This window comes from Arvicola amphibius, chromosome 4 (assembly GCF_903992535.2).
Source record: "Arvicola amphibius chromosome 4, mArvAmp1.2, whole genome shotgun sequence".
NCBI lineage: Eukaryota > Metazoa > Chordata > Mammalia > Rodentia > Cricetidae > Arvicola > Arvicola amphibius.
Genome location: NC_052050.1, coordinates 103014930 through 103035343, shown reverse-complemented (window position 1 = coordinate 103035343; position 20414 = coordinate 103014930). Strand labels below are relative to the sequence as shown.

The following is a 20414-nucleotide window of genomic DNA, read 5'->3' as shown; positions in this document are numbered from 1 at the left end:
CAGAAGTGGCCCTGGCTGGCCAGAAGAGTGAGTTAGAATAAAACAGTGTTCCTTAGCCAGACGATGATGGGGCACACCTTTAATCCCGGCACCCAGGAGGCAGAGGCAGGCAGATCTCTGAGTTTGAGGCCAACCTGACCTACAGAGTGAATTCCAGGACAGCCAAGGCTACACAGAGAAACCCGGTCTCTGAAAACCAAAAAGAAAAACGGTGTTCCAAAACACACAAAACTATGTGCCATACACAGGTTCATATGCTGAAAAGATGCTTAGTGACCCAAACCACTGTGTTACATAGAATAATTGGAAAAAAACAAGAATTTCCTTTCCCTTGTCTAAGCAAAGCCCACATCAGGGAAGTGAAGGAGAAGAGAAAAATTGCAGCTAATAAATGAAGGAATAAACCAATCTAATGACATAACAGATCATTTTGCAACCACAATGGCTTGCTGTAATGTTTGATGAAGTTAAGAGAACTGCCATGAGTGATATTGGGCCAGATAATGGCCATGTGTTTTTTTTTAATCCTTATCTCTCAAATATTATTACTGGGTAAAGATGGGTACTATGGTGGCTTGAAAGAAAAAGCCCCTGAAGGCCATTTTTAGTAGTGCTGTAGTTGTTGAGATTGGTGTGGCCTTGTTGGAGGAAGAGTTATCAGTGGGAGGCAGACTTTGAGGTCCCCTTTGCTCAAGATACCACCCAATGTCTCAGACCACTTCTTGTTATCTGTAGGACTCTCAGCTCTTTCTCCAGCACCATGACTGCCTGCATGCCGCCATGTCCCTCCACGAAGGTAAATGTAAATCTAAGCCACCCCAATTAAATGTTCCACTTTATAAGACTTGCCATGGTCATGATGTTTCTTCACAGTAAAACCCTAACTAAGACAGGTAACACACTCTTTTTGCAACTTCCTGTGAGCAAAACTATCTCAAAATGAAGAGTTACAAGACAGGCATGGCTTTCCACACTGCAATGCCAGGAAACTAAGGCAAGAAAACTGCTGTCTAGGCGACACATCCTGTCTTTTGTTTTAAATTAAGTTAAAAAAATTAAGTTAAAAAAAAAACCCAGGAGTGTGGAGTGCATGTCTAGCATGCAGGAAGCCCTGCATGGTAGTCTATACCTATAATCCCAGGACTCTGAAAGCAAGAGGCAGGGGATCAGAAATTCAAGTTTGTCCTCAGCAGCTACAAAGTGAGTTCCAGGGCAGCACAGACAGGAGATCTTGTCTCAATAAAAAGAAAGAAAATCCATCCCCCTAAGCGATACATATGAAAGTGTTTGACCAGATGTTTTGGGGATAAAATCCACTGTACCACAACCAAGTTTACATAAATGTTAAGATGCCACCTTCCAAACAAAGAGAGACCTTGAGATATATCAGGTTCCCTGATCCACTGCTCACCAGACTCACCCAAGAAGTATCTGTCCAGAGCAGGTGTTCAGTCCTCATCCTACCCCAACCTAATCAAGAGTGGTTGGTGGGGCCCCTACCATGCTGAGGCAGATGCTGTGAGTCTGGGCTCAGATCACAGTCCCATAGGGTTCTAGGTGAATAACTTCGGTGGCACATCTCTGTCTCAGTGTTCACGCCTAGAAAGTCGGAGTCCTATTGTTCAGCCAACCACAAAGAAACCCCCAATGCCGGAAGAACCCATGAGGCCCACGGGGCTGTGTGTAAGATGAATTTCCCTAGGCAAGGCAGGAATACCACTCCTGGAGGAAGTACAGATACATTCCTTGTTGGCTTCAAGGAGAATAATTCACTATGTCCAGAAGAGTGGATAGCTGCCTGCGAAGGTAAAGCTAGGCTCACACATTTGGGGGGAGGGAGGGAACGACAATCAGTCACTTGCTCTTCCTGCAAGTCCACAGCCCATCCAGGGCAAAAGACTAAGGTGTTTTCTGGGGAGTGGGAAGCCCAGCCAACAGTAGGAAATGATTCCTTTATCTTGTGGGTAAATATTTAAAGAGAAGGGACTTGCTTCTATGCCAAGATGAACGTTAGCGATGGAGTAGGACTGGAAGGCAGATGGCAAGTTCCCTGACGGCATGAAGCTTCCTCCCCCACCCCCTGGGAGATGGAGGGGAAGAGACACAGACAGTGAAAAAAACTAATAAGAAAATAATAAGCTAGGCATGGCCTGTCATCCCAATACTCAGGAGGTAAAGGCAGGGGGATTAAGGGTTCAGAGTCATCCTTAGTACATAATTATTTGGAGTCCAGACCTCATAAAACAGAAAAAAGCAAGAGCTTTAGAGCTGGGTAAGAGCATTTGTTGTTCTTCCAGAGGAGCCAGGTTCAGTTCCCAGCACCTCACAGTGGCTCACAACATCTCTAATCTCAGTTCCAGGATCTGACCTCTTCTAACCCCCACAGGTACCAGGTATACACACAGTGTGCATACATACATGCAAGCAAAACGCTCATACACACAAAATAAAATAAACAAATCTAAAAATGTTTTTAAAGAGAAGAGGAAAAGAAGACAGAAGGTGGGAGCAAGGGGAACGAGTAAGAAGAGGCAGCGGCATGACATGAGCAGGAACAGACTCTTGCCCTGAAAGTCTGGTGAGCTTCCTTCAATCCCCAAAACCCATGTAAAGGTGAAAAGAGAAATAATGCACACTCCCCATGGCATGTGTGTCTCCCAGGGCACAATAATAAAAATCTTCAAGAATGACAACAAAGAATTGTATGTGAAGCAGTAGGGGGGTCTTGGTCCCAGTGCTTAGGAAAGATGGCTGAGTTGTGGCTTCATTCATGAGCTGTGGGATGTCAGGCAGCTTCCCTGGAGGTGACTAAATGATATCAAACAAGATAGCTACTTAGAACAGGGCCCAAGACAGACTAAAAAATGAACTATGCTATCCCAAGCACTGGGACAGATGATTTCTCCATCAGAAGTGGTGAACTATGGCCTGAGCCTGGTTGTTTGTAAAGAAAACAGTCTGAGGCTGCTGTGGCACTAAAAGAACAGAATGAAAAGAAGTCACATAGTAGTTCATGGCAAGACCTTTGTATTAAAAATAAACAAACAGGCAGGTAGACAGACAGACAGATAGATAAAAGAGAGCTAATCATACTGTTCCTCAAACCTCATGCCTTAAGACATGGTGATTGGGAAGGTCTCCAAAGACTGTCTATCATTGAAGTTCCCACCTATCAAAGATTCTACATGCCTCTCTAGCACTTGATGATTGTGGAAAGCCAGAATGGTGCGCTCTAGATGCAAATTGTTTTGAGCTATCTTTAGACCCCTTAGTAGCCTTCTTTGCCTATCACTGTCTGACTATCACATAAAACCTTTTAGAAGTAAACCAGCAGCTTCCACCAACCCTAAAGCTTAAGAATATCAAAACCAGGTGGTAATGGTGAACACCTTTAATCCCAGCACTCAGGAGGCAGAGGCAGGTGGATCTCTGAGTTTGAGACTGGCATGGTGTACAGAGTGAGTTCCAGAACCTGTCTTTGAAAAACAAACAAAAAAAGAATGTCATCAGATGGGGCCCACTGATATGAAAAGTACCTAGATTTATGACTCTCTTTTGTTCTGAAACCATGGTATTTGAAGCAATCATGTTCCTGGGTCACAGTCATTCATACCTGGCTACAAAATAAACTATCTCTTACTCCTGCTGAGATGAGAGCTGGGTTTTTGCATCAACAGTATCAGTCTTCCTTCAGCCTTGGCTTCAATAAAGAGAAGAGAGGGTTCTTGGGGATGATGAAACCCAGGTCCAGCTCAATAAAACCCTCAAGTATGTGAAGATGAAGTCTCATTCCAGCTACTCAAACCGTGTCCCTAGACACTAGGAAGAGATCCACCAGCAAACATAATTTCAGGTGATTGGCAGAACATTTCTGTTTTTCTCTGTAACCTCCCAGGAGCTTCATCTACTCCCAGGCCTCCTCCTTCCTCTGGATCTAATCAGGAATACTCAGAGTATCTGAAGTTACAGCCCTTGGGCTCCCTGCAAGGGCACAGAGGAAAGTGTATCAAACTTGGGAGCTGGTTTCTGGAAGCATCCATCTAAGAGGACTTCTTTGATAACACAGAAAACTGAAGTTATGTTCTAATTCAGTTTTCTTCCCAGGGTGTTCAGACTAAGGACTGAGGAGGGTGTTGTATGTGTGTGTGTGTGTGTGCGCGCGCGTGCGTGCGTGCGTGCATGCGTGCGTGTGTAGCAGCCAGGAAGCATCAGCAAATTCCTTAGAAATAAAAGTTCTAGCCATGCTCTGACCTACGCTATCAAGAAGCGGGTGGGGACAGCAATTTATACTCTAACAAGCTCTAGGGATAGATTTGTACCCTGCTGTAAGAACTCTGCAGAAGGTCCCCTGAACTTCTGCACTCTGGTCCTCTGCATTTTATCTGTGTTTTTAACCAGGAGGATGAACATGCAGTCCATTTAGTTTGTTGTTAAATAATTCCAGGATCCAATAATGAGTATTTCCAGACGTCATAGCAACACTAACAATTTGCTGACTGCCAGGCAACAGCTGCTCAGAGTGCCTTTCTGCTAGGACAGAACACATACCTAGACCTGTTTCCCAAGCCCTCTCCCCAAGAACTTTCTATTTTCTGGTCCTGGTACCAAACCCCTCAGTAAACATAGATGCTACATCTTCAATTTGGCTGTTTGGCCATCTGTGACATCTTTCTGAATATTATCACCAACCTCCCTATGCCTCATGCATTCTCCTTTCAGCCCAAGAGGGGGTCCCCAAAAAAAACACATCCAAATTAAAGGTGACACTATCAATTCAAAAGCTTCCATAGACTCCCACCCACAATGAAGTTAAACTTCCACACTATTGAGCTGTGGCTGTGGCAAGTCAGCCTGGCATACAACAAGCACCTCATAAACCAGGCACCGTGGTGCATGCCTGTTATCCTAGCACATAGGAAGTGGAAACACAGGAGGGTCAGAAATACAAAAAGAGTTTGAGACCAGCCTAGACCTTGTCTCAAAGTAAAGAAAATCCATGACATATAATTTTCTCCTTGATTGCACATGCACCATGATCAATTCCCAGTATCCTCCCCTCCCCCAGGCTCATCACTTAACTCCTAGGACCAGACCTTCTAACTGAGCAAAGCATGAGTCTGTATTATCACTGAAACATAAATAAGTTCTATCACACATATGAACTTTTGTGCATGTTACTTCTCTTAGGAATCCCTGCTGTACCTATACACACAAGTGAACATATGCACAAACCTTCCTCACCTAGAAGTGGCCTATCCTCAGTCCTTTGACATGGGGATCATTCCTCAGGCTTTGCAGACCCTTGCTCTCCTTTCCCTGGCGTCCTGACTGTCTATTCTCTCTCACACACAGGCACACACTCTTCCATCTCCTATCAGGGGTCAAAGCTGGTTCAACTTTAGCTCAGTTCAGCGTGGTGGTGTGGAGGACAGGAATACTGCTCAAATCCTAAAGACCCTAAAACAGAAAGAAGGCAGGCAAGAAAGACGGAGTTTGAGATACACTGAACAATAGTCCAGGATCTAGTCTCTGGGGTAGAGTAGAAGGCTAGTCATTAAAGAAGAAAATTTTCTAAGGTCCTGGTGACATATTTATTGTATCTTGTCAAGGGATGAAGTTACTCATTTACTGAAACACATTAAACCCAGTGTGGTGGCACACACCTATAATCCCAGTGCTCAGGCAGCAAATACAGGAGGATCTCAAGTTCAAGGGCAGCCTGAGAGACATACTGAGACACCCCCCATTTCAGAAACAAAACAAAACTTACCATGTGAGGCACAATGAAGCACACCTGTAATTTCAGCATGAGGTAAACTGAGGCAGGAGGATGATGAGTTCAAAGCTATCCAGACTCTATCACTAGATAGCTACACAGTAAAATGACTAAGTAGGTAAAGGTGTTGCCAAGTCTGACAACCTGAATTGGATCCCCAGGAACCCACATGGTGGGAGGAAATAGCCAACTCCTAGAAAATGTCCTCTATTTTCTGTGAACATTCTGTGACACAGGTGCCCATGCAAACTAAATATAAACCAAAATGTTTTTAAAAGAAGAAAGAAACGAAGGGAGGGAGGGAGGGAGGGAGGGAGGGAGGGAGGAAGCGGGGAGGGGAAGGAAGAGAAGGGAAGGCTCGGGTAGAAAAGTGCTTGCTGGCAAGCATGAGGGCACATGGCAGGCTGCATCTTCCAAAGACAGCCAAGATGGCATCTGACTTCCTATATACACTTCTTGTAGCTAAGACAAGAAGAGAGGATCAGATATTCATAACCAAGTCTAACGAAGGTTAACTTCAGAACCAGAAACAGAAAAATCACCCCTTGACTACCCTGAACCAGAACCAATCATTGACAACAGCCAAAGAACGGTCCACCCCTTCAGAGACCTCTCCCTTCCCTTTTACAATAAAAAGGCCCAGACCTAGAAATGGCTCCCCAAAGACACATGCTTGCTTGAGCCAGCTCCCGCCCATGGAGTACACTTACATTCACCTTTTCACTTCTAATAAGATACACTTTTCACTACTATTATCCTGTGTCTTCCAGTTTTTGCTCAGGATACACACACTCACGTGCACACGTACGTACGTACGTACGTACACACACACACACACACACACACTGGAAATTCAAGGGTGGAAAGGGTTTAGCACTTGCTGCCCTTGAGAGGACCCAAGCTCAGTGCACCCACATTAAGTAGCTCACAACTGCCTGTAACTCAAGTCTCAGGGGATCTGGTGCCCTCTTCTAGCCTTTGAGGGCACCCACACACCTGTGGTGCATATACAGAGAAGCAGTCATACACATGTACACAAAAATAAAATTAAAAATAAAATAAAAACCTGGACATGGTGTCATAGGAGACCATGTAACAAGATATGTAACCACTCCTCCATCCAGAGGTAGGATCTCTGTCACTTTCTCTTGCACCTGGACAGGTCTGTATGACAGCCTCAACTAAACATGGCAATGCAACACTATGGGACCAGGGACTAGATGTTAAGCGAACTGGATTCCATGTAGAATTCATAGACCAGCTCCATGCAGTGAGGAAGCCCAGGCCACAAGCAGGTGTCATTCCAGGAAGGGCCAGCGGCCATCCTCAGACAGCACACTGAGGAAGTCAGAGTTAACGGAAGGCCCAGGCACCATCAGACTATGTCTGCACCCAGTCAGCCCAGGACCCTGAAACATCGTGAGCTGCTGTAATTTCATGAGACAAAATCCACTATTACTTTATCTGCATCCCCTTAGGTATCAAAAAGAAAGCTCCCCACCACCCCCATATTACATTAAATCATTCCTTCATTATTCCTAGTACTAAATGCAATGTAACTGCTATAAGTACCTACATACACCATAAGTACAAGAGACGTGGCATCAAGATTCTGACCTTGGCACAGGCCAGCCCTGGATATGCCACATTGGCATACAGAGTAGAGCTGAAGGCAAATTAAACAGCAGCAAGTATAAAAGCTCTCTGCTCTTCCTCAAGCTGTCTTTTAAAAGCAGGACACACACCTCCCCCTTCTTCACTTGCACACACGGAAAAGAACCAACGGTATTAATGATGGCACCAACACAGGCCACACAACCTGCAACTAAAGCAATCCTCACCCTCATTGCAAACTCACACATCAACCCCTCATATCTACAACTTCTCTGTCCTGCTGTTTCTCCACAAATATGTTATTTAAATATGTTAAAATAAATTTGTTAAGAAGACATGTAAGTTTTCAGGCTCTCAGGGGTTTTCACTCTCTGTCTGTGAGTCCTAACCCCTGTGTATATATAACCAATATTTTCTCCTGTTAATCTTGTGTCAGTCTGGTCTGCCAGCTCCAGGCACCCACAACTTTAATCATAACTATTATGCATACTGATATGTTTTTATCATGCACCAGAGGCTTTGCAAATGTCCATTAAAGGCACAAGAGGACACAGGACCAGGGTCAAGTCAACTCCAAAAAGAGATTCCTCTTCCACATAAATTAAGTATAAATTAGGTCTAATAGCACAACTTCTCTGAGCCCCAATTTTTTTTAGTCCATTGGTACTGGGGATATGGCTCAGTGTTGAAACACCTGCATTCCAAAATAGCAAAAGGCAAACAAACAAACAAATCTCCCATTCAAGTCTGAGAACTTTGAACCAGTGCCACTTCAGCTTTAATGTACATGTACACCTAAACAACCCAGGGATGCTGTCAAAGTATGTCAGGTTCAGCCCCAAGAGGGGTCCAGGATTCTGTGTATGAGCACAGTCCCTGTTGAAATCACTGCCAGCCAGCCACAGTACCTGTGGTATGAATGAAATCAAAAGCTAAAGATTCTGAATTGCACACTTAAAACAGCTATGGTCAATATCAGGTTGCATATATTTTGTCATAATAAACAAAGACAAAATTTTTAAAGGAACCAAGTGATGGCATCACGCCAGGAGTTCAGCAGCTCTCAAAGCACACTGGAACTTCAACTTCCTTCCTGGTTTTAGGAGAAGTAGACAGAGTGGAAGTGTCATTCAGTGTCCTTGGAACTGACAGAGGCAGCAGAGGGCCTGGTGGGTACCATAGCAAGGACCCAAGATCTAAGCCAATGGGGATCCACAGCCCCAGCTGCTACCAACTACTGCCCCGTGAGACCATGGCCCTCATCTGTCAAGACTTCCTATTTTTCTAGAAAAATCGTTGAGTTCAGAATCGGGCCCAGTCAGTCTTAGCTGTCACAGACTATTTCTCTCCCACCTGTACATATATGTCTGAGTCACACTTACCACGTCATGGACAGTTTCAGAGAACAGGGGTGAGCTGTCTGAGAAGCAGGACAGCACAAGCTGGAAAAGCACAAGGGTGAAGTACACATAGAACGTGGTGTCTCGAAACACATCCACCTGGGCATCCTGAGCAGGAGAGAAGGCAGGGGACACGATCACCATATCTTCCCTGGAAACAGGGTACAGATGCCTCACCAAATCCTTACAGTCACAGGCAACGGTGCTCAGTGATGGGAGGCCATGATGCTATGAGTACTTGTAAACAGGTGGAAGAGTCACAAGTTAGTATCTTCATGATGTCCTGAGCTACTACAGGGCCTTACAGGGAATCTACCAGAGAAGGCTTTCTCCAGATGCACCCACAAGACCTCAGATCTCCCAGCCTTCAGAACCATAAGCTCAATAAATGTACTGACTATACGATTTGATGACAGCAACAGTAAAAAGGATTAAGATAAGGCCAAAGAGCAGGCTGCAAACACCCTCCTCCCCTGCCACAGGCATCCCCACATTTCCCTTTCCTTGAGAAAAGACAAAAGAAAGGTGGCTCAGTCACACTGTTCCCTGATGGCATCCCACAATAGGGAATGAGGAGGTCTGGGCCTGCTCCTCTGGGCTATGAGATCCTATCGATTCACTTAACCTTTCTGAGCCCTGGCTTCTCTACTACTGAGCACACCAGTGGCCCTCAACCAAGGGTAGTTTTGCCTCCTAAGCAACAAATTCCAGTTTCTGGGGACATTTTGTTTTTCATTAACTTATAGCACCCAGGGTATGGAGGCCAGGCCCCTAGATACACATAAAGCACAGGCCAGTGCCCCCCAACAAAGTCTCTGTCCACTTGTCAGTTAGTGCTGAGGTAGAGACATCTCATTAGAGTCATAGCAATGTCATCCATAAAAGCACTTAGTAAAACATAGTCAGCTGATGCCAGCTGATGTCACACACAGAGGCTGTGCTCTATACGCAGTGCTCCACACCTGTTACATCCTCTTCTATGCTCAGGCCACTCTCTAGTTCACAGATAATGAGAAACAGCAGACAGCCAAGAAGTACACACTCTTCAAAAGTTTTGAGAAGTGGCACACAGTAGCCAGACCCAACAACTTCGTGCCAGAGTTGCAGCTGGTAGCGCCAAGGTAACATGGGAACATGTCTGGGGCCCTTGAGGAGTAGCCAATGAGCAAATACAGCTCCCAGCTCAGCTCAGTTCCAGCCCAGCCAGCCTACAGAAGCACTGCAGAGGCCTAGAGTAACACAGCATTTGCCTGCACAGAGGAAAGTAGGCTGTAGAACAAGGTCTGTACCTGACTGGTGAGAATTTTGTTCCTGGAAAAGAAGCAGGGCCCATGTGGTGCCCATGCTGTGGTTCCCATAGAACATATGACCATACGAGATGAAATCAGCATCTCACCCACAGGCTATCATTTACCTTTTTTAAGGCAGAGATGATCCTAGATCTGAAGATGGCAGTGGCACACAGTAAGGCTACAAGCCAGAAGATAAGCATAATCCCCGAGGACTGGACACCCTTCCTTCGCTCAAGTTGGATTAAAAAAGTGGCGAGCAGCTGGAAGAGAGAGGTACATAGTAGTTTAGAAAAAGCAAGACCTCAGGGCCCCACAGTGGCACGTGGGGAACCACCCATGATCAGGGGCCCGTTAAGAAGCTTCTCTTTTGTTGATGGAACCCATACCCTTATTCAAGCTAGGCAAATCCTCTACCACTCAGCCACATCACATTCCAGACCCCCTCATTTCTCACTGCCAGCCCCACCAGCCAACAACTCACCATGGTGATGCCCAGCAGTGTAGGGCTGACAAGTAACACTGGGGCTAGGAACACTCCCTGACTTCTTTCCCAGAAAGAATAGAAGAGGTCTGCCCAGCAGACGATCCACAGCAAGAACCCTAAAGCCTGAAAGAAAAGGGAACATCATGGCATGTTACAACAATCCTGGGGTCTCTCTTACTATCCGCAAAAGAAGTTCACCCCCAGAACCCCAGGCAGCCTCCAAGGTCCGCAGTTAAAGCATCTGGTTTCTTACTCTGTCAGAGTTTCACTATGTAGCCCAGGCTGGTCTTGAACTCCTGATCTTCCTGCCTCCATTTCTGGAGTACTCCACCACGCCCAGCTGTCTTAGAGATTCTCACACCCCTAAGGACCTTGCAATGGAATCTGACATCTGACAGCTGCTAGAGAGCCCCTCAGGGGCTGGAGATGGTTCCATCCCTGCCTGTCACTGATAACACTTTAATAAAACAGCAGCCCACTTTGAGGAAAGAAATACTGAAGCATGATAGATAAGACAGGTGTGGTAATCTAAAATCCTAGCACAGGAAGAGCAGGGGCAAAGGCAGGGAGATCTCAAGTTCCAGGCCAGCCTGGGTTCCAGAGTAGGACCCTGCCTCAAAAAGAAGAAACAGAGAGGGAGGGAGGGAGGGAGGGAGGGAGGGAGGGAGGGAGGGAGGGAGGGAGGGAGGGAGGGAAGTAGAGAGAGCGAAAGAACTAAGGAGCTCTTCACAAATGGCCAAGAACAACTTCATAGGAACGTGTGCACACGGAGAAAACGAAGACTGCGGAGGAAAGAATGACGACCCTGGAAAGCCTGGGCAATGTGAAGTTCAGCAGAGAGGCTGTTGCAGGCTTCGCATTGTCCTGGAAATTTCCTGGAGTCTGAAATTACTTCAAAATGAAAACTTTTTCTGTTTTTTTCCTGCATGTGAGCATCATGTGTGTGCATGTGTATGGGGACACACATGTGTGCAGGTACAGGTGCACTCTAAGGCCAGAGGTTCCTACCAGTAGTCTTTTGATTGCCTTTCACTTTATTCCTGAGGCAGGGTCTCTTGTTTGAACCCAGAGATCCCTTTTCAGCTAGTCTGACTACCAGCTTGACCAAGGGATTCCTGTCTGCAACTCAACTTTCACATGGGTTCTGGGGATCCAGTGAGCCATCCCTTCAGATCTGAAATCACACTCAAAATAAAAATAAACAAATAAAAGGAAATTGTTTTAATTAATGAAGACGTTCTTTGATTCTCTTCTGAGAAAGCTTCCATTAGTGCCAGTGCATACACAGGGAACCAGAGACCATGAAGGTTCCCATTTTGAACCTGTATTTAGCTCCAAATTTCCCGTCTTGATCTATCACATTCTTCTGCCTTCTTCACACAAAGCTGGGCTACACATATCTACCCATGTGCCCCACCACACACAACCAGGTGACTTACAGTTTTTGCTTTGTTGAGGTGCGTCATCTGGATGTAGCCCCGGTCATGTCGGGAGAGATAGAAGAAATAGAGGGGGAAACAGGACCAGAGGTAGAAACAAGGCACCCATGTGAGGACGGTGTTCTGAAAGCACCTGGTAAAGTCAGGGCTGCTGGTGTGCCATGTGACATTCCAATCCTGGGGACACAAAACATGCAAACATCAACTGTCACACCACAAGAGAACAGGGCTCACAGAGTTAAAATCTAGTTGCTGTAGGTGCAAAGAAACAGACCATGATTCCCACACCCAGGGACCTCTCAGACAAGTATGCAGAATTCAGAACATTTGTGGCCAAAGAACCAGGCAGCAAGTTAACAGGAGCAAAGGGCCCTAAGCCTAGGGCCACAAGAAACTCTCCCCACAAGATGGAGGGAGGATGTCACTTAAAGGGACCTTGAAGAACAGACAATCAATCACGTGAACCATGAAGAATCTGGGAGAGGGTCGTACACGTTATTTGCATATTTTCCTCAAGAACTAAAGACTCTAGACCTTTATCATCATCATCACATAATGCCCAGGTGTTCATAGAAAATGCTGGGGCTGTCAGATGAGGAGATGGCTCAGCAGGGAAAGCACTTGCTGAGAAAGCATGAGAACTTGAGTTCAATCCCCAAGACCCACAGAGGCAGAGGCAGGTGTATCTCTGTGAGCTTGAGGAAAGCCTGCTCTATATAGTGACTTCCAGGCCAGCTGGGGATATATAAAAAGAATAATAACAATTTTTAAAGCTCAGTGTGGCAGTGTATACCTGTAATTCCAGTGCTGAGAGGAGGGAGACTGGCAGATCCCTGGGGCTCCCCAGCAAGCCAGTCTAGTGGACTTGTCCAGCTACAGGCCAGTGAGAGCCCCGTATTAAAAACATCGAAGTTGACAGCACATGAGAAATGACAGCTGACATAGTATATACAACACAATCTGTAACATTTTATTACATGTGTATGCACAAGCACACACGCACACCACAGCATCCAAGTAAAGGTCAGAAAGCAACTTACAGAAGTAGGTTCTCTTTCTACTATGTAGGTCCCAGGAACCAAGCGCAGGTTGTCAGGCTTGTTGGTAAGCATCTTTACCCACTGAACCATCTTACTGAAGCTTCAGAACTTTTTTCAATTTAAATAATATAAATGAAGTGTTGACCCACAGCTTGGAAGGCAGAGGCAAGTGGATCTCTGTGGGTTCAAGGCCAACCTGATCTACAGAGTAAGCTTCAGGACAATCATTTTACTAGTGAAACCCTGTGTGTGTGTGTGTGTGTGTGTGTGTGTGTGTGTGTGTGTGTGTGCGTGTGTGTATGTATTAAAATAAATGTTGTCTTCTGTTGTGGGATACTGTATCACACTGTGAACACTGAATTTGCAACGTAATCTACCATATACATAAACTGAAAAAAAATGATCATCTCATTAGATGCTGAAAAAGCTTTTGACAAAATACAACATCCCTTCATGATAAAGGTCCTGGAGAGAGCAAGCATACAAAAAACATACCTAAACATAATAAAGGCAATATACAGCAAGCCAACAGCCAACATCAAACTAAATGAAGAGAAACTCCCAGCAATTCCACTGAAATCAGGAACAAGACAAGGCTGTCCACTCTCTCCATATCTATTCAATATAGTTCTTGAAGTCCTAGCTAGAGCAATAAGACAACAAGGAGATCAACAGGATATAAATCGGAAAAGAAGAAGTCAAACTCTCACTATTTACTGATGATATGATACTTTACATAAGTCACTCAAAAATTCTAGCAAGGAACTTCTACAACTCATAAACACTTTCAGTAATGTAGCAGGATACAAGACTAACTCAAAAATATTAGTAGCCTTCCTGTATACAGATGATATAAAACAGCTAAGAAATCAGAGGAACATCGCCCTTCACAACAACCACAAACAGGATAAAATATCTCGAGTAACTCTAACCAAACAAGTGGAAGACTTGTATGACAAGAACTTTAAATCTTTGAAAAAAGAAATTGAAGAAGACACCACAAAGTGCAAAGATCTCTCATGCTCTTGGGTAGGTAAGAATTAACATAGTAAAAATGGCAATTTTAACAAAAGCAAGCTACGGATTCAATGAAATGCCCATCAAAAGCCCAGCAAAATTCTTCACAGACCTTAAAAGAACAGTACTCAACTTCATATGAAAAAGCAAAAAACCCAAGATAGCCAAAACAATACTGTATACAATAAAAGAACTTCTAGAGGCATCACAATTCCTGACTTGAAACTCTACTATTGGCATAAGAACAGACAGGAGGACCATGGAACCAAATCAAAGACCTGGGTATTAATCACACACCTACGAACACCTGATTTTTGACAAGGAAGCAAAAATATCAAATGAAAAAAAGAAAGCATATTTAACTAATGGTACTGGCATAGTTGGATATCAACATGTAGAAGAATGAAAATAGACCCATATCTATCACCATGTACAAAACTCAAGTCCAAATGGATCAAAGACCTCAACATAAAGCCAGCCACACTGAACCTTATTTATAGAAGAGAAAGTGGGAGGTACACTTGAACGCATTGGCACAGGTAACCACTTCCTAAACATAACCACAGTAGCACAGACACTGAGAGAAACAATTAATAAATGGGATTTCCTGAAACAGAAAAGCTCTGTAAAGCAAAGGACATGGTCAACAAGACAAAAACGACAGCCTACAGAATGGGAAAAGATCTTCACCAACCCACATCAGAGGACTGATCTCCAAAATATACAAAGAACTCAAGAATTTGGTCACCAAAAGAACATATAAGACAATTTAAAAAAAATAGAGTACAGACCTAAACAGAGAACTCAGCAGAGGAATCTAAAATGGCTGAAAGACACTTAAGGAAATGTTCAACATTCTTAGTCATCAGAGAAATGCAAATCAAAACAACTCTGAGATTCCATCTTATACCTGTCAGAATGGCCAAGATCAAAAACACTGATGACAACTTATGCTGGAGAGGATGTGGGGAAAAGGGAACACTTCTGCATTGCTGGTGGAAATGCAAGCTGTTACAGCCCCTTTGGATGTCAGTGTGGTGATTTCTCAGAAAATTAGGAAACAACCCACCTCAAAGGTGCTCAATCATGTCACAAGGACATGTGCTCAACTATGTTCACAGCAGCTTTGTTTGTCATAGCCAGAACCTGGAAACAACCTAAATGTTCCTCGACTGAAGAATGGATAAGGAAAATGTGGTACGTTTACACAACGGAGTACTACACAGCAGTAAAAAAACGACAGCTTGAATTTTGCAGGAAAATGAATGGAGCTAGAAAACATTATTTTGAGTGAGTTAACCCAGACACAGAAAGACAATTATCACATGTACTCACTCACAGGTGGTTTTTAAACATAAAGCAAAGAAAGCCAGCCTACAAACCACAATCCCAGAGAACTTAGAGGACAATGCGGACACTAAAGGAAACTTACATAGATCTAATCTACATGGGAAGTAGAAAATAGAAAAAGACAAGATCTCCTGAGAAAATTAGGAGCATGGGGACCTTGGAGGAGGGTTGAAGGGGGAAGGGGAGAGGCAGGGAGGGGAGCAGAGAAAAATGTAGAGCTCATGTTACAAATAAGAGATCCTGTCTCAGGCAAAAGTGGAAGGTGGAAGGTGCCCAACGTTTTCCTCTCCCTTTCTCACTCCCTCTTTTCCTCCCTCCCTCCCCCTCTCTCTCTCTCTCTCTCTCCCTCTCTCTCTCTCTCTCTCTCTCTCTCTCTCTCCTTCTCCCCCTTCCTCCCTCTCTCTCCCCCTTCCTTCCTCCCTCTCTCCCTCTCTCTCTCTCTCTCTCTCTCTCTCTCTCTCTCTCTCTCTCTCTCTCTCACTCACTCACACACACACACACACACACACACACACACACCCCAACAAACCCCCACAAGCTCACCTACTGCTTCCAGCACAGACCTGATAGGGAAGCTGACCAATCCCTTGTCTGAGGGGCGTGACCCCTCGGGGCACAAAATACCTTTAAAAGATCTGTGTTTTGTTTGTTTTGACCTCTTGGTTCCCTACTCTTCGCTGGAACTCTGGCTCTGTAAGTTTCTCCCATTTTCTCCTTTTATTAAAGCTGAGTATTTTATATAAGGCTAGTCTGGTTATTTCCAATTGCCAACCACGCCCGCTTCACAGGCCCTCCAGACCCACTGCTCTACGTCCCAAGTTAGGCATTTACTCAAAGGAAGATAAAACTGAAGATAGTCACTGCCCTCAAGGCACTCCCTTGGAAGTCACTGCTGCCTAAATCCTTCTGGGCAGTATTGCTCAACTCTGACAAATCCTACCCATTCACCAAAACCCAACTAGGAGGGCTAGGGATGGAACTCAATAGTAGAATGCTTACCTGGTATGTATGAGGCCTGGATTTGGTTCCCAGAGTGAAAGGAACAAAGAAAAGAAAAACCTAAAGACCTTTTTAAAACTCATTCCTCACTCCCCAGGCTGCTAACATCCCACTTTCAAAATAGTGAAATAGTGCCCTCCCCAGCATTATTCCTGCTTCAGTGTGTGTGGGACTGTGCAAATGTGAATGTGTATACATGTGCAAGTGTGTGAATGGGCATACATATAAGTGTGTGACTGTGCATAGGTGTGTGACTGTGTATATGTAACTGCATACATGTGTGTATGATTACGCAAATGTGAATATACATACATGAGTGTGTGTGACTGCGCAAATGTGAATGTGCATACATATGTAAGTTTGTGACTGTGCATATATGTGTGTAAGTGTGTGTGACTGTGTATATATTACTGTGCATCCATGTGTGTATATGATTACGTAAATGTGAATGTGCATACATGTCTATGTGGAACTGGGCATATTTGACTATGTATACATGTGTAAGTGTGTGACTGTGCATCCATGTGTGTATATGATTACATAAATGTGAATGTGCATGCATGTGTATGTGACTGTGCATATGTGAATGTGCATATATGTGTGTGACTGTGCATATGTGACTGCATACATGTGTAAGTGTGTGTGACTGTGCATACATGTGTGTGACTGTGCAAATGTGATGGTGCATACATGTGTAAGTGTGTGTAACTGTGCATATGTGACTTGCATACATGTATGTGCGCAACTGAAAATGTGACTTCCATGCATGTAACTGTACAAATGTGACTGTGACTTGCATACATGTGTGTGTGACTGCATATGTGAACATGCATACATGTGTATGAATGCCAAAGAACAACCTGATATGTTCCTCAGAAGCCACAGACTATTTTTTGAGGCAGTATCTCTCACTGGCCTGGAGCTCATCAATTCCCTAGTGATCCCCAGGGGTTCTCCTGTCTGTACCTCACCAGCACTAGGACTGCATGCTCAGACTTTTTACTTGCTTACAAGGGACTGAACTCAGGAGGTTCTCATGCTTGCACAGCAAGCACTTTGACTGAGCCATCTTCTCAGACCCATGGTTGGTTGTTTTAGTTGCTGTTGTCCGTGGTTTTCTTAGTCACAGCAGCCCAGGCAGAGGCTGGTTAAGAGCCCTGGCTTTCAGACCAGGTGAATGTGGATTCTGCCCTACGACCTTAACCTCATGTAAACCTGGGCAGGACATATTGATGTCCCCAAGCCTCGGCTGCTGTCGAGTATGGGGGTCAGGAAGATGAAGTGCTTGGAAGGTTCTGGCAAGAATCAGGACAGTGGTATACAGAAGAGCATGATGTCATGTGACTACTAGGAGCAGATCAATCACTGTCACCATCACCACCCACCACTGGAACCAAGAATGTCTAAGGAGCAGGGAAAGCTTCAGCTAGAGAGCTCCTGCTCCTGCACAAGGCAGATCAGTTGGAAATGCCATCAGGAAGGAGAGGACATTTCCTTGAAGAAGGGGAACTGCTGAGATGCACACCTTGCCCCCGAGTTGAGTCAAAAAGGGACAGGATGGGACTCCATCCACAGAGAGCCAGGAGTCCCATCTGCCATCTGTCCTCCCAATATTCCCTTAATCCAATCTCACCACTATAGGAGGCAAAAACTGGCTGTCATTTCTAGCCTCAAGCAAAGGACTCACTGCCACCAACCCAAGACACCAGTCACCTAGTGTTGGGGAATATTATTTTACGGTGTGCTGCTTTTGTTTATGTGGCATTTGTTTAACTCTGTGAAGCTGTGGTTCTTTGCCTGTCTAAACACCTGATGGTCTAATAAAGAGCTGAACGGCCAGTAGCGAGGCAGGAGCAAGAAAAGGTGAGGCTGGCAGGCAGAGAGGATAAACAGAGAACAGAGAATGAGGAGAAAGAGAACAAGGGGAGGGGAGCATGGGGGCCAGCTACCCAGTGAGTCACCGGCCAGCCACACAGTAAGAAGGAAAGTGACAAATACAGAATTAAGAAAGATAAAAGCCCAGAGGGAAAATTTAAGAAAAGTTGGCAAGAAACAAGCCAAGCTAAGGCCGGGCATTTATAACTAAGAATAAGCCGCTGTATGATTTATTTGGGAGCTGGGTGATGGGTCCCTCAAAAAGCCAAAAGATTAAAAAAAAAAAATCACACAACAACCTGGTCGTCCTTGCTGGGGCTCTCTCTTAACCAAGAATCCTCAGAACTCAATGCAGCCTCACTTAGTCTACAACTATCCAGAAACTCAACTGCCCTGACACAAACCCAGCTGGAGATGAGCAGATGCGACTCAGTCTACTGAATCCCCTCCCCATCCCACCCTCCTCAAGTTGGTCACCTTGTAATGTGCCCTCCCTTGTCCTCAACCCAGACACTTGAGGAACTCAGGGTAAAGTCCAAAGCTCTGAGCTTTGTGTGTCCATTAAATTCTGTCTTACAGGATTCTTCTGATTTGTTGACACAGGGCATCCTTTTCAGCACACTCTCGTAGTTTGCTTTTCTCACTCCTACAGATGGAACCCAGGGTCTCCCACATATTAACCAAGCATCTCCACTACTCTTTTTACTTTTTATTTTGAGACAGGGCCTCAGTAACTTGCCCAGAGGCTGGGCGTGGTGGCATATACTTTTAATCCCAGCACTTAGGCAGAAACAGATGAATATCTGTCCATTTGAGGCCAGCCTGGTAAGGCAAGGAGTTACAGGCCAGCTGGAGATACACAACGAGACCCTGGCTCAGCATGCTAGTCAGCTTACTAGGCACCAACCCCATCTGAGTCTAAACCAGCTCTGCAGCAAATGCCAAGCTCTGCCACCTCTTCCTCACCATTCCATCCCAGACAAGCCCGAGAAGCTCTATCACTGAATCAGATTCAAATTACCACAGACCTACAGCGAAAACCCAGGACATGGCCACCTGCCTAGAATAGCCTGACTCTCTGGCCAGTCTTCCCTGCTTAGCTGAGCTTCTTGAGAAACTGCCCAGTCTCAGCGTCTCCTCAGCCATCTTTCCTTCCACTGTACTGTTCCAGCCCAAATGACACAGCCCAGGGAGAGAATACTCAGCTCTTCCTGCCAAGGAAGGGAGACAGCCTGACAAATCAATCATAAACTTGGTCCACTGCTGAGTCATATCCAAGAAGTCCTCGAGGCAACAAGGGACTGTGTACTGAGAGTTCCCAGGGTCTGATCATCCTAAATTTTCCAAATGGATCTGTTCAGTTCCCTGCCACTGTCTGGTTTGCCACTTGGGGACAATCACCAGGAACTTCCAGGTGCCAGTATCATTTGGCAGGAAGATAAAGGGTCCACTATCTAGTAGTCTCATTCCATTGAAAGAGGCAAACACAGGCTTGGTTTGGTGGGAGAGTGTTCACCTAGTATGTGGGAGGCCCTGGGTTCACCCCAGGACAGGAAAGGAAAAGGGAGGGTGGGCAGACACTACCAAAATCAACTCTAAACCTAATAGCAAGAGCCAAGAAAAAAAGCAGGAAGGGAATGCGCCAAGCTTATAGCAAAGCAGAAATGCAGCTTAAGCAAAACTCAGAAAGAAATAAAGCAAAAAGATGCTGGGGATATGGTTCAGGTAAAAGTCTGAGGTTACCTTGGGTTATACAAGCTCCTTTCGCAAAAAAAAAAAAAAAAAAAAAAAAAAAAAAAAAAAAAAAAAAAAAAAAAAAAAAAGGAGAAAAAAACTACCTATACAAAGAGCACACTTGAGCCTTTACTCAGGTGGCTTTAGTGCTACTTACCGGGCTCTGCTCCAAGTACTTGAGACCACACTGCAAGCCAGGGAGCAAAAGGTGAGTCTTTTGATACATCACCCAGGCTGGTCTTAGACTCCTGATCCTCCTGCCTCGGCCCTCCACTCTCCCTGTGTCAAGATTACAGGTGTGCACCACTATGTCTGGCTACTGATGTCATACCCAAATCCTTAAAACTCAACCCTGGTACACAGATACAATCATGAAAAACATTTTATAGGGCAC

The 20414-nt window shown here is 45.0% G+C and overlaps 1 protein-coding gene across 3 annotated transcripts in view; it reads right to left on the bottom strand.

The window, feature by feature from the left end:
• The window catches only part of Abcc1 (ATP binding cassette subfamily C member 1), a 147337-nt gene that overhangs the window by 79096 nt on the left and 47827 nt on the right, over positions 1 to 20414 (bottom strand). For 2 of the 3 annotated variants that reach the window (XM_038327553.1, XM_038327555.1), the window contains exons 2-5: positions 12006 to 12182; positions 10564 to 10689; positions 10205 to 10342; positions 8773 to 8898 (exon numbers count right to left, since the gene is read on the bottom strand). In XM_038327553.1, the coding sequence (XP_038183481.1) occupies positions 8773 to 8898; positions 10205 to 10342; positions 10564 to 10689; positions 12006 to 12182 (567 nt within the window). The remainder of the gene's footprint in view (positions 1 to 8772; positions 8899 to 10204; positions 10343 to 10563; positions 10690 to 12005; positions 12183 to 20414) is intronic. The other variant, XM_038327556.1, reaches the window with a different exon arrangement.